The sequence below is a fragment of the Aythya marila genome (genome assembly GCF_965140915.1).
Source record: "Aythya marila genome assembly, chromosome: 8".
Lineage (NCBI taxonomy): Eukaryota > Metazoa > Chordata > Aves > Anseriformes > Anatidae > Aythya > Aythya marila.
In genome coordinates this window covers 15495133-15509792 of record NC_139049.1, presented here as the reverse complement: position 1 = coordinate 15509792, position 14660 = coordinate 15495133, and the positions used below count along the sequence as shown (strand labels likewise).

The window sequence follows — 14660 nt, the reverse complement described above, 5'->3', positions numbered from 1 at the left end:
ATATTGTTATTGAACAATATGGCCAGGTTTGTTTTTTGTAGAATAGTAGTCCCAATTATCAGGACTATCATCCTATTTCTTATTAAAAGAAACATACAGAGGCTGTTAAGATTCAACAGACAAATTAAGAGTAAAGACATATTATGTGAAATACAATTTGTTCATCTAGTACATTCTGAAAAAGTGTTTGCTTTTTTTTTGTTTCTTTGTTTTAATCTTTAAACATGAAGACCCCAGTGGTGTTAATTGTGCTCAGTGGCTGATGTTTGCTATTTCAGGATTACACAGAGGACTACATTCAAACCGGCCCTGGGCAGCTGTATGCCCATTCTACTCGTCTCTTCACTATAGATGGAGTTAGTGTTCCCTATACATGGAACCACACTATTACCTATGATTATACGAAAGGAAAAATGCCTTTCTTGGTGGAAACACTCCATGCTTCCTCTATCACAGCAGAATACAACCCCCAGGAAGAAACTGTGGCTTTTAAAATCCATGCTTCCATTGCAAAAGGTATTGTTCAATTCTTTCACAGAAATAAAGCAATGGAAAAATAATATCCTATTTTACTAGCATTTACTAGCATCATAGTTTTCATCCTTACTTTTCATCCACAAGTAATGTGATTCCTTTACCATGTAGGAGATCGCAGCAATCAGTGTCCTGCTGGGTTTGGTTTGGACTCAATCGGGCCTTACTGTACAGGTAATGATGTAACAAATGTAATATGTAATCAACTACCAGCAACTTATTTGCAGTTTCAAAGCATGCAGTACATACTTCAAAAAGTAAAAATTACTGTTGATTACAGGGTGTGGATCCAGAGGTGGGTGAGAACTTCACTTCTGTATTCATCTAGAACAGAAGTAGTGCCCAGGCAGCCTTTCTTCAGATGTGAGCTGGGGATGCTGAACTATGCTATCTGCTGAGCCTGCAAGGCAGCGAAACACTTACATGATCTGTGGGGAGGAAGGATGAGGGTTGCCAATCTAGACAACAGCCCACTTAAAAAAAAAAACAACTGTTGCCTGGGGAGTGAGTGTGAAAAGAAACTCACAAGCGTTTTAGCTGTCTCCTCTAGATAACTGAGTCATGTTTGTTTTAGGAAACAATCATTTGATATACTTTTGTGGACTTACTTCATTGCCCCTGGAAAGTTTAAAAATTAAGGAAATTAAAAACAAAATGCTATGGCATCAGAAAAATTTAAAACCAGGAAAGCTGAAAATAATAAAGCTGCTTAAAAGTTTTCCACCTGCAGATTTTCTGTAAAACAGTGAGTTCTAAAATTTTAATACAAAAAATGTAATAATCTTTGCAAGTCTATATGGGAATGCTAAGAATAACACTGAACTCCATCTTTTCTGCTGTATAGAGATTACCTGTAATAGATTGTATCAAACATTCATTACTGCAATAGTGGCCCAGGCCTGCAGATCTAACACAAGCAAGATTTCTGGGACCTTAGTGTAGGTTTGGTAGCAGTAAAGAGCAGGATCTTAAATTAGACATAGAGAATGTACTATATGCAAATTCTAGTCTTCTCAATGTGTAGCAGTGGATATTTCACACCAGTAACATGTAAAGGAGGCTTCAGGGGGGTTTATTACTAAGATTCTAACTAGAACTTCAGTCACAGCATTTTTATGCTCCGGTTTGTGCCTTGCTAATTGCCTCTGCTCACTTTCCTAAAGCACTCCAAGGATGACTGCACGTGGTCACCTGGTGTAGTTCTGCTGACCACAGCGGCCTTTTGCTTTAGCTGAGCAGGGCCAAACAAGCAGAGACTGGCGTTCATGAGATTTGTTGATGTGATCTGGGAGCTCCGTGAAGGGGTGTTCTGAGTGACACAGAGAGCAAGGCAGATGCTCTTTACCATGGGAACAGAATGGGGATGGGAAGGAAGGAGCATGCATTGCTGAACTGGTTCTGTGAAGCTGCTCAATTGCTAGATTAGTCTTGACCTGGGATCTGTACCAGACACATACCTCCTATGAAGGTTATTTTGGCGTAGTTTCTCAAGTCCTGTAAAGTCTGACTGTTTTTTCTAATATTTCCTTCTTCCAGATGAAGATGAATGTGTTGTGCGAAATCCTTGTTCCCATACCTGTCATAATGCCATAGGAACTTACCACTGCTCCTGTCCAAAAGGCCTCACCATCTCCGCAGATGGTAGAACATGCCAAGGTAAGATGAGTGATGTTATTGACAGAAAAAGCCCCATGGCAAATAAATCGCTGGGTAAATGCTTTGTTCAGGCTGGGCAGTTTTGTCATTGTACAAAATGTGTTCTAATTATTCTGAGTATGTTTGCAATAAAGTATTTCATAATCCATCGTGTTCAATGCTACTTAGTCTGTGTCATTTTGCCATGGTGAGGTTTACAGCTTCTTTTTAATTACAGATATTGATGAGTGTGCATTAGGTGGACATACCTGCCATGGTGGCCAAGACTGCGAAAACGTCATTGGTTCATACCGTTGCGTAGTTAGATGTGGGAATGGTTTTAGAAGGACAGCTGATGGATTTAGCTGCCAAGGTTTGGAGTTACCTTTTGGTTGTTGGTGTTAGCTTTCATGAACTGAAAATGTCTTTCACACAAAATAAAAAAGTAACTTTTAAAAAGATACATCTGCAACTAAGGTGTCTATAAATCTTCAATATTATCCTAGCAAGATTTTTTAAAAAACCTTTTGCTTTTTCCATCTTTAGAAATAAATTAAAATCTTGCTTTTGTGTCCCATTTGCATTTTCTTCTATGAAGAAGCGAGAAAAGTATACACTTCCAAACGTATGTCAGTAGTGTAATAAATAGAGTTCAAAACAGAGCCCAAAATGTTGTCTAAACCAAAACACCATTCATCTAAATGATGACAAGGTGATTCACAGCTATGACATTGATAGTCTGTTTTGTCCAACAGATATTAATGAGTGTCAAGAACCCAACTCCTGTCACCACCGTTGCTTCAATACTATAGGAAGTTTCCAGTGTGGCTGTGATCCAGGATTCCAGCTAAAGGGCAGAAAATGCATGGGTATGAATCAATTTTGAATTTTCATTCTCTCTTTATAAAGGAAATAGTTCAATATGTATTTGTTACTATATGCAATCTTACCTGAAACCTTATGAATGAAACTCCTACTACAAATGATACCAGGATGTATTTTTGAATTTGTTTGTGAAGTACTACTAAAATCTAGAGTGGGAACTGGGCTGACCAATAAATGTACATGAAATGCATTCAAATGTATGTACACAGCATAATTACACCTGGATTATTCTGCTCTTTAGGAATTGAACATAAGGAACTATGTTCATTTCCATTCTTGCTTTTTTTTTTTTTTTTTTTTTGAATAAGATGTAAATGAATGCAGGCAGAATGTATGCAGGCCTGATCAACTTTGCAAAAACACCCGTGGTGGCTATAAGTGCATCGATCTGTGCCCAAATGGAATGACCAAAGCAGAAAATGGAACTTGTGTTGGTGAGTAGAAACATTAGTGTACTGTATGGTGATGGTAAACACAGGGACAATTATTAATATATTTTGAAAGAAATCCTTAAGACGGTCCATTTTCAGTTATTAAGATTCACACATATCAAGGCACTGACTTGTTTAATTTATGGGAACATACATATTTAACTTCTTTTAATATCAATTAATTAAACAAAAATAAAATTAAAAAAAAAAAAACAAAAAAAAACCAACAAAACAAATCAAAAAACACATTAGATATCCTTACCACTTCCAGTTTTCCTTTGCTCTTAAATAAGAACGGGGAAGTTCTCATCGGCATCTCTTCTGCATTGTCACCTTCAATTCTAGAAATCGTTCACTGACTGAAATGTTTTGAGTCGTGAGTTCTTTCTAACTAGTTTGTCTCAGGAGCTCTAAATCAAGACTGGCGGTCCTTTCTGCTACTCAGGACTGTTTCTAAACATAACCAACATCACAGAGGTTACCAAATATAATGGGATACGAGAGAAAGATGGATTATGTCTATTTGGATGGCATAACTGTTAGAACTGAAATCCTCAATTCAAAGTTTTGAAAGTTAATGGAAAGAGTAAATGCAGTGCCGTTAAAAAATATGTGTATCTGTTCAAAATCTGCTTTCAGGTTGTGAAACAAAGATTGTTTCACAGATTTGTAACAACTGTTAAAGATTAACCCTTCATCATGGTGAGAAAAGTGTATTCAGAAGCAAAATCTATCTAAAGAGCCAAATTTGTTTGTGGTTTAGCTGCATTCATTACATGTAAAAAATGTAAAGCTGTAGGAACTTTCAAGAAAAAATCTGATTCTTGCCCTCTTGCCTTATTGCTTGCAGACATTGATGAATGCCGGGATGGAACCCATCAGTGCCGCTATAACCAGATTTGTGAGAACACACGAGGAAGTTACCGCTGTGTGTGTCCAAGAGGATATCGGTCCCAGGGAGTTGGAAGACCTTGTGTGGGTAAGCTGTCCAATCACACTAGTATTGCGTATTTTCTGCTACTGGTTTTGTCTGTGCTTTCTGCAGTTACATCCAACAACTCTATTCTATTTGAAGACTGTTCTATGTAGATAAATCTGCTTTGAAGTTCAAAATTACCCATATAAAACAGTGTCCCAGTCAAAACAAATAGTCAAAACTCAGTGATTCCAAGCTGAGATTGCTACAGACCCATACTTTGAAAACAAAGTGTACAAGGGCTGAGGACCTCTAAGGTACTGATGGATAGATGCAACAACCTACCACTCAACAACAGGCTTAATTTATAAAATTCAGATCAGTTTTGTGAGTTGACTGGACAGTGACACATGTTTGGCTCTACACTGGACTGCAACCATTCACACCTGAAGCTAGTCAAGCAGGGAGCAATGTGGACTCTACTAAAGGAGAACACCTAAAGGAAGTGTGTTGCAAGCGGCGTGGTACACCCAGAACCTGCATCTGCAAGCAAATGTCACAACCACCCTTATCTACCCTCTGGAATTGCAGAAGGTTTTCCCCATATGGGACGAAGCTGCACTTATCAATTAACACTCCTTTTTCTGATTTTGGGTGAATCACAGGAGGAATCCCCACAGACATAGGAATGCTGACCATGTAGTTACTCCCCTATGCTATCTGTGTAGAACCCTTTGGCAAAAATGTGCAGACCTTTGGCCCATGCAAACACACGCAGCATTTCACAGATACTCTCGTAATTCTAATGTGGATAGCAAGAGAGTTTATTTAATGTATGATGTCAGTGCAAGTGTATAAAAAAAAAATAAAAAATCCCTTGGCATTTCACAGACCTCAGCATGGCACTAGGATCATTTATATTCACAATTTATATATGTAGAGTATTTAAAATTCAATAGCTGATCCACCCTGCTCATAATCACAGAATTTTAGATTTGTAGAATGGCTCGGGTTGGAAGGGCCGTTAAAGATCATCTTGTTTTAACCCCCCTGCCATAGGCAGGGATATACCACCCACTAGATTAGGTTGCCCAAAGCCCCATCCAACCTGGCCTTGAACACCTCCACGGATGAGGCATCCACAACATTTCTTGGAAACGTGTTCCAGTGCCTCACTATCCTTACAGTGAAGAATTTCCTCCTAAAATATAATCATTTATAACTGTCAGTATGTGACACCTAAGTGAAGTCAGTTTCCATTGCTCTGACATATCATATCAGAGAAGCTTTCCTCCATGATGACTTCTTCAATATTAGGCTTCATAAGTGATAAATAACTGCTTTGGAGGATAGGATTTTTTTTCTTTTTAAAGTGCCTAAGTTTTTGTAGTGCCAAAAGCCAGGCTGAAATGCTTTTTTAAAGATTAAATTTCAGTAAGAAACTGTTTGGCTGCAGACCAAGAAATTTCTTCCACCAGCTTCCTCTCTACTAAAATAAAATCAGTCCCAGACTCTTTAACATATCTTAAAAACATTTAAATTTCTTACAGTAATTAATGGGATGAACTTTAGGACTACAGATTTTCAGAAAACACCAGCAGCTGCCCTAAAACTGTTTTCGGGGTAATGACCACTGAAAGTTCCCTCTTTAAATTAATGAAGTATGACTTTTATGCTCCTTTGATTTTTTCTTCATCTGTTTAAAATATGTTTGAAACATATATGCAAAAATATTAGTTCACCTGTTAATAAAAATAGGTTTTAGTGTTAGTGTTTCCAGTGAGCACATGGGAGAGTTGAAAAGTAAGTAGGAACCCAGACTGAAACAGAAGAGTCAAACTTTGTTCCTACCTGTGCCACTGCTGCCATGTGTAAAATCATTCATGACACAGGTCACAGACTGTTAGATTTAGATGGGGTAAGGTATTTGTCATCAAAACATGGATAGATATGTTGTGTGTGCCCACTCAGCTAAACTATAACATTTCTGTGAACTGTGTCCCATGTCAACATGCCACATTGTAGATGGAAGGGCATTGTCAAAAGCTATTGTAATGCATTTTTGCATCCAACACATGTAAGGTAACCTAGAATTTAAAATCAAATAATATTCTTAAAATAAAAGAAAGCCCGAGAATTTAAGTTTCAAAGTCATTTCACTTTATTCTTGTAAATATTTAGTATTTATGGTACATGATCAAAGGGATACTGTCCAGGGAAACTTTGTCTTACCAGTCTGTAAGTGATCAAATTTCACAAGGATGGCAATGATGTAAATGCAATGGCTTGTTGTATTCAATTTTGTTGATACTGCATACGTTGCTCCTTGCAAAAGAACTTGCTCTGGTTTTCTTAAAAATCATACTAGTTGTTACTTTATTAAAAATAAAGTTATTTTTTTACAACACCTGACAATATTACACCAATGATAACTGACATATATCTGTTAAATTATGCATTTTTGAAGTAACAATTGGATAATACTGCAGTACTCTACGATAAATTACCCCTGGATTTCTGATTCTCAAAGCATTAAATTGCTAAGACCAAAAAAAGTCTTTAAAACAAGTTTCTAAACAGCATTACTCTCAAAATACCATTAGTATGCATGCATACTATGCATTAGTATGCATAGGTTTACACACTATGCACAAAATATGTTCAAATGAAACCGTAATGCTAGTGTAATGGCATTTTTACAGTAATAATTTAGAAATACACACTTTCCACTAATACGAAATAAACCCTTACTGAGTCACCATTAAAATAACCTTTAAATTGTAGTTTAAAAAGTTGTGGGATATATGTCAGTTAATAGACATGTCATGTATTTTAAGAATATCTTAGTAATATCAGGTTATTTCTGGTCATTCCAGAATTGCACATTCCTGGATGGAATTGGCCATCTTTTGCCTTTTTCTAGTATAGGACGTTTGCAAGTTTGGAATTGAATACCATATATGTCAAAATTTTAGTTGGGCCAGAGAAACTCAGTGAAAACTTTGGTAAACTTTTTTCTGCTAGTGCCAGAGAGACTGTAGGTCCTACAATATCCAGCACTCATCCTGAATTTATTTTCATTGAAGAACACAAGGACACTCATTGTGTTATATCCTTAAACCTGCTGCTATACTCTGTATGCTCACCTCTCTGTTTTGGTTTTAAAGATGACAATTTACTGCTAGGGTTGGTCTAGTTATTTGGGATTACAGTTTAAAGGGAAAGAGAAATGACCTGAGAAAAGGATTTCCTAAGCAAACAGAAATAACTCCATTTTTAAATTGTATGAAAGAGAATTAATATGTACTGGTAAGTGTTAAAACATTCATAACTGGAACGACCAATAACAATGCAAAAGGTTAGAACATACCCAGCCTTCTTCCCCTGCAGCCCTGCAACACGTCCTCAAGATGGGATTTTTCCCCTGACAGAGCGCAACAACCGTATCAGTGCATTTTGAGCTTACCTCAGTACTAGCTTGAAGGACCTGGAAGACTAACTGTACTTCTCAAGAGTGCTTTGTGCTGTGTCCTCCTTTAAGAAGGAGCCCCACAGCTTCTCTTGCTCATCTGCAGAGCACTAAACAAAGTGAAAAAAAATAAAACAATTCTGTAGTAGCAGTGAACAGCTTATAGGGAAACAACGAATGGCTTGGGTACTAGGGGTCACTTATTTCTGTTTGGGTGAACAGGAGTTGCTCACTACAGTCAGCAGTAGTCAGGCTGTCACACAGCTCTGCTGCTGCAAAAGCAGGGGAAGAGATTTGGATCCCTGTTTTGTAGTCACATCTTACCTTCAGTAGCTCTCAAGGCAAGACCTTCAACAGATTTTTTGTCCTATATGAGAAATTTTATGTCACAGGTAGCCTTACAAGAAGAATAAAGGTATATTACTGAACAGGGTAGAAGAAAAACTCCCTGCTTGGCATTTGTGTTCTTTGTATTGTACTGCCTTCAAGATCTCACTTTTGTCTTCAGTTTGTTACGCAGACTGAGTTAAGTATATATGTATATATATATATACACATATAGTTATGTGGTTTTTTTGTTTGTTTGTTTTGTTTTGTGTTTTTTTTTTTTTTTTTTTTTTTCCTTTCCACATGGTTTGTTGCTCTGGATCATGTCACATGAGCAGACATTAATGAATGTGAACAAGTGCCTAAACCCTGTGCATTTCAATGCACCAACACCCCCGGCAGCTTCAAGTGTATCTGTCCACCTGGACAACATTTATTAGGTGATGGGAAATCTTGCGCTGGATTGGAGAGATTGCCAAATAATGGTGCCTATTACAATAGCTATAACTATGCTCAATTCTCCCCTGTGAGAGACAACTATCAACCTCAACAATATTACAGGCACTCCTCAAATCTCTACAGCTCCTTCTCAGAGTATAGGAACAGCAGAATACCTTTCTCCAGGACTAGAAGGAACATTAGAGAAACTTGTCCTGAAGGCTATGAGGCAAGAAATGACACATGTGTAGGTAAATGTCAGTCATATCTATGCAATTCTTCTATTTTAGACCTTATTCTTAGGTTACTGTTATATATATGTTAGGGGCCTATGGTTTGTGGTGCTGTATTTTTTTTCATATTACCATGATGAATATTCAGTGAGTTATGCATGTTTTTATTTCCCAAGCAAGCATAGCAAAAATATTTTTGTTCTGAAATAAGCTTCTCTTAGGTTAGGTTTTTGCCACATTAACTCATGTTTTGAGTATCATTATCTATCTATCTATCTATATAGTCAATCATTTTTTGATAATACTGCTGAGTTTAAGACCAAGGGTACTGCAGTCTAGCTCTTATGAGAACTTTTCCCAGCACGTTTAACATAGCAGTTTGTAATGCTTTAGATATGTGCCTCAACCTAATATATATACCAATGGCACATCATAGGAGGAGCAATATACCTCCAGGATAAATAGTGACCTACAGCTAGATTCCAGCCACCGGAGTTATTGCTACGATTATATAGCAATATATAATATTGAAAAATATGAATGTATTTTTATCACTGATAATATAGATAAATAGACATCAGATTAACCTTGTATATATGTTATAATGACGTCTCATAGATACAGTTTGTTATGGGTGTAGCTGCTTTAATTGAAAGAACTAGAACTGTATGATCCATACCCCAGCTTCCAGTTCCAGGTAGTTAATATTCCTGTACTTCTGTTTCAAAGGAATAAATATGTAGATTTAAAATTTACTGTTTAATATGAAAAACACATCCCAATAATGTTCCTTTTTTTTTTTTTTTTAAGAGGGTCCTTTGAGTAGACAACCATCAAGATTTGATAACAACACATATTAAATATTTAGTGTCACATTTGTTTCTCTTTTGTGTTTGCATTTGTATCTAATGCAAGACCTGTAAATCAGACAAAGAGAGGGGAAGCAAAGACCTTCCTTTCACTGATTTAATCAAGTCTTAATTCCTGCACATGAGAGTAACTTGAGTAGGAGCTCTGTTACCCTCCTGAAGCAGGCAGAAATTTCAAAAGTAATAATTATATATGATCTAAATCACATTAGTCTGCTTTGAAAATTTTAAATAAAGTGGTATGCTACTTCTGTATTTGAGAGGGAGATTTTTTTAAAAAAAAAAAAAAAAAAAAAAAGGTTTGAGAGCATTTATAGGTAGTCTTTCCAGATACTGAGATTCATTCCCATGGCATGAGAGAAATTGGTCTGGAGAGGAAACAGCTTTGCCAGAGGAGGGATTAACTGTAAGAACAACTCCCTGGGGTGAAGGCTTTCTCTGAAAAGAAAACTGATATGTGTATATGCTAAGCATACTGCCTAAAACCTTATCGTCAGGCAGCTTGACTTGCTTTCTGGGACAAGACTATATTTGTAACCTTTGTGGATTTATGTAGCTTGTGTATCCCCTTTTCTTCCCAGAACTCTGTATCAGACTGGTCTCTCCAGCTAGTAGATACCTGTTATAGCTGTTGTCAGAGGAAGTGAGAATCCCCTCAAAGGTGGTGCTGTGGTTTAACCCAGCAGCTCAGCACCACACAGCCATTTGCTCACCCTTCCCCCTCCCTCTCTGGTACCAGGGAGAGAATCAGAAAAAAATGAAGCCTGTGGGTTGAAATAAAGACAGTTTATTAGGACAGAAAAGAAGGGAACATAATAATAATAATGATAATAGTACTGCTACTAATAATGTGTACAAACAAGTGATGTACAATGCAGTTGCTCACCACCTGCTGACCGATGCCCAGTCTATCCCCAAGCAGCCAGTCCCCCCACTCGGCCAGCCTCCCCATATAATTGTTCAGCATGACCCCATATGGTGTGGAATACCCCTTTGGCCAGTTTGGGTCAGCTGTTCTGGGTCTCTCCCCTCCCAGCTCCTGCTGCACTCACAGCCTGCCCGCTGGCAGGACAGCAAGAAGCTGGAAAGTCCTTGACTTGGTGTAAGCACTGCTCTGCAGCAATTAAAACATCAGCGTGTTATCAACATTCTTCTCATTCCAAATCCCAAACACAGCACCATAACAACTACTAGGAGGAAAATCAACTCTATCCTAGCTGGAACCAGGACAGGTGGCTTTAAAAGCTATAGGGAATGGAAGCAGGTAAGTTGTGAAGGAATTTGCTAAGCTTAGTCTTTCAACCCCCTTAGAAAACAAGATCCCTGTAACTTCCAACTCCACCCATATGTTTGTACATAAATAGAACAAGAACTACCTATGTTCTGGTAAGCCTGGTTTTTATCTTTCGATGTTTCTTTTCCACAGACATTGATGAATGTGAAACCAGAGATACATGTCAGCATGAATGCAGAAACACCCTAGGAAGTTACCAATGTACTTGTCCACCTGGTTATCGTCTTACACCCAATGGCAAAACCTGCCAAGGTACAAAAGTCTCTTTAACCGTTCAGAAACGTGTTTGTAAATCATAAGATTTAGATCATATTCAGAGCATGTATAAGCACTTGTTGAATTTGGTTTGAGATACAGCATTCAAAATGGCAAGTATTTCGCGTTATAACACTTCCTACAATACTGGCAAATTAGACAACTGCAACTTCTTATTCTCTGAAGTTACCTCTTGTACCCTTACATTACACATTTAACTCATGCAAGTACAAAGCAACTCTAGGGTCAAAGCCAATAAAATCTTTAACTGTCTGTCAAAAAAAAAAAAAAAAATTAGAAAGACAGGAAAAAAAAAAAGAGGTAGCCAAATTTTCTGTTCCACAAACAACAACAACAACAACAAAAACCAATTAGCCTCTATTGACAAGACAACTACAGTTTATGAAATATAATAAATGCATATTATTGGAACCAGTGCCTCAGATACCAAGACAGGTTTCTAAAAATCTCACTTATGGGTACAGGTGCCCTCTGTCTTCTTGTTCAGCCTTTACTGATCCAACTAGTTTCTAATTCTGTTAAATTCATGGTACCAGCAACTAATTTGTCTATTTTTTTTGTAACCTTCAGATATTGATGAGTGTCTCGAACAGAACATTGATTGTGGATCAAATCAAATGTGTTTCAACATGAGAGGCAGCTACCAGTGCATAGACACACCTTGTCCACCAAACTATCAGCGAGAGCCTCTTTCTGGGTATGTTTTATTTGCAGCCCCTTTTAGGTCTTGTTTTCCTGCCCACTCCAAGCTCAAATACTTGATCCTAATTTGCCGAAGTCCTAATTTGCCATCATTTTCAAAGCTTTGAAAGTATTGTTTTCATTGTGAAAATAACACTACGGTTCATAGGCAGTTTTTCTTTAAATTACTCTATGTTTTTCCTCTTCTGGAAAATAAACAACACATTAATTATTTTTAATCTTTAAATGTAAGCAGGGAAATAGCTTGGTTCAGTCTGATCACAAAAGATGGTTTCTGAGTACGAGCTAGAATTATATTTAAATTGAAATGGATAAACGTTCACTGATGAACAGAGTTAAGGAACCTTCTATTTTGACTACAGATTAGTAGAAGTAAAATTAATTCTGCCCTTCTTTATTCCAAATTCTTTGTTTTATGATTTAACACACAGACACATCACATGGAGCTGCCAGTACACTTTACACGAATATTGTCAACTGTAATTTTTAAGGGTCACTAAAACATGCACTATTCACTTCAATGGCAAATACTGCATTCATTATTTTTTCTTTTATATATCCTCTTGGTGTTTTCTGAGATGATCCTGTTGAGGAAAATGGGATGTTAAACTGGGATGCAACTTTAAGGAAGAGTGGATAAAGAGTGCATGAGGTTAGCTCTCTTGGGAAGTTTGAATCTGTATATCACAACAGGACCAATGGGAAGATCTTTAGCCAAGGGATTAGGCACCACATGGCAGGTACTGGAGTAGGACTTACAGTGCTCTGTTTATTCCCAGGTTCTGTCTCAAAAACTGCCCAGCCAATGATCTGGAGTGTGCCCTGAGTACCTACGCCTTGGAATACAAACTCCTTTCCCTCCCCTTTGGCATAGCTGCTGGTCAGGATCTAATCCGGCTGGTTGCCTATACACAAGATCAAGTCATGCATCCAAGGACAACTTTTTTAATGGCAGATGAGGACCCCACAATCCCATTTGCCCTGAGAGACGAGAATTTGAAAGGAGTTGTATTCACCATCAGACCACTGCGAGAGCCAAAGACATACCGCATGAGAGTCAGAGCCTTATCCTACAGCGTTGATGGAAACATTGAGTATCAGACAACTTTCATTCTTTATATAGCTGTGTCAGCCTATCCCTATTAAACGCCTAAACTACTTGACAGTAATCACAGTATTTTAACCCCATTCATAAATGCCAGTGGGTATTACCACTTCCAGACTGATTCTACTGCCTGCCAAACAGTTGTGAACCATGTAACTTGAAAACGGTGCTATGCTCTTTTCTTTTTCCTACCCCAAGGCTGCCTATACAGTCCCATTATTCCAAGTCAGGAGGAAAATCCATGGCTTTGAGGACCCATTACCGCTTCCTGTATTTATTACACAACTGGCTACATTAGTAGTCATCTTCCACAGTTTGTTCTGAAAACCAGCAGAACAAATCAAAGTATGAGCTGAAGTATATGGTCAAAAGCAGTAAGCAAGGAGCAGCCTGTGTTAAAAGCAACTAAAGGAATGCCTAACCAGAAGAAGAAATGGCAATTTCAAATGGTCTACATATGTTAAAGGTTGCTAAGTATGTTAAATTTTAGATCTGTTAGATTTTTTTTTTCTTTTCAAATACCTGATAAAACTAGGGCTGTACATATACTATGTCATGTGCTCAAAAAAACCAAAAACAAAACACAAAACACAAATACCACTGTACTTAATGATTGCAAGTGCTGAAACATTACATTAGTAAAGTTTGTTTTCAGCTAAAGAATCTACCGTAGAATTAGGAACTGGTACATTTGTTTCCTGTGCAAGTTTAGGAACATCACTATTGGTTGGAAGAAAAAAACCAACATGGCTACTTCTACTTTATACAGCAAGTATTTTATAATTTTTTTTAGCTGACATTTGACATTCTGGTATAGCCATTTATTTAGCTCAAAACCATATCCACTTCAGTACTCCCACCTCAGTTTAAATGTTTTGTTTTTTTTTGTTTTCTTTCAAATAGAACATTTTTCTCCAAAGATGTAGTAAGTTTGGTTCAATAATGTCAATACACTGTACACAAGTAATTTTGCCAAGATGTATTCTATTTTTATGAAAGTGTATATATGTTTTTTCCTATTTGTATTTTCTATGCAGTATCTCAAGACTGTTCTACAGTTAAGTTTTCATAAGAGGACGATGTCAGTACATTGGAAATAATCAAAATAAAAGTTCCCATTGCCTTTGAGATTGCTGCAAGTTTTATCATTGTAAAAAAAATAAAATCTTTCCCATGTGTAAGGCACACTTGCCTTTAGTACCAGAGAAGAATGCAAAAGGTACTGTGCCCAGCAAACCAGGGAGCTGCTTACACAAATGTAGCCATGTCTCCTGCTTAGTGATCTTCTGGCTTCCCCCATCCTCCAGTTTTTCAGAAGAAGTCATGGAGGCTGTTGCACTTACCATACGTACTGTTACTTACACCAAGGCCTCTTAGTTTAGCCAGTATCTACTGTCTAGGAGACATGTCATTTCCTCTGAGGAAATAGATTTTGCTAAAAGTTACATTTTTGTTGCATGTATAGGAAGTGTCTATTTGTAAATATTCTTGCCAAACATTAAATACATTGCTATAATTCCAATGTACATAAAAAAAGAAAATGGGG

At 37.3% G+C, this 14660-nt stretch overlaps 1 protein-coding gene across 4 annotated transcripts in view; it reads left to right on the top strand.

The window, feature by feature from the left end:
• Positions 1-14355, top strand: part of HMCN1 (hemicentin 1) — a 194409-nt gene extending 180054 nt beyond the window's left edge. Inside the window, exons 97-107 of one of the 4 annotated variants that reach the window (XM_082766273.1) lie at positions 279-516; positions 646-708; positions 2071-2190; positions 2408-2542; positions 2925-3038; positions 3363-3488; positions 4336-4464; positions 8536-8886; positions 11164-11283; positions 11878-12004; positions 12789-14355. In XM_082766273.1, the coding sequence (XP_082622399.1) occupies positions 279-516; positions 646-708; positions 2071-2190; positions 2408-2542; positions 2925-3038; positions 3363-3488; positions 4336-4464; positions 8536-8886; positions 11164-11283; positions 11878-12004; positions 12789-13155 (1890 nt within the window). In that variant the 3' untranslated portion in view covers positions 13156-14355. Of the gene's footprint in view, positions 1-278; positions 517-645; positions 709-2070; positions 2191-2407; positions 2543-2924; positions 3039-3362; positions 3489-4335; positions 4465-8535; positions 8887-9678; positions 9737-11163; positions 11284-11877; positions 12005-12788 lie in introns of those variants that run through there. The other 3 variants (XM_082766274.1, XM_082766275.1, XM_082766276.1) reach the window with 3 other exon arrangements.
• The last annotated feature ends 305 nt before the right edge of the window (positions 14356-14660 follow it).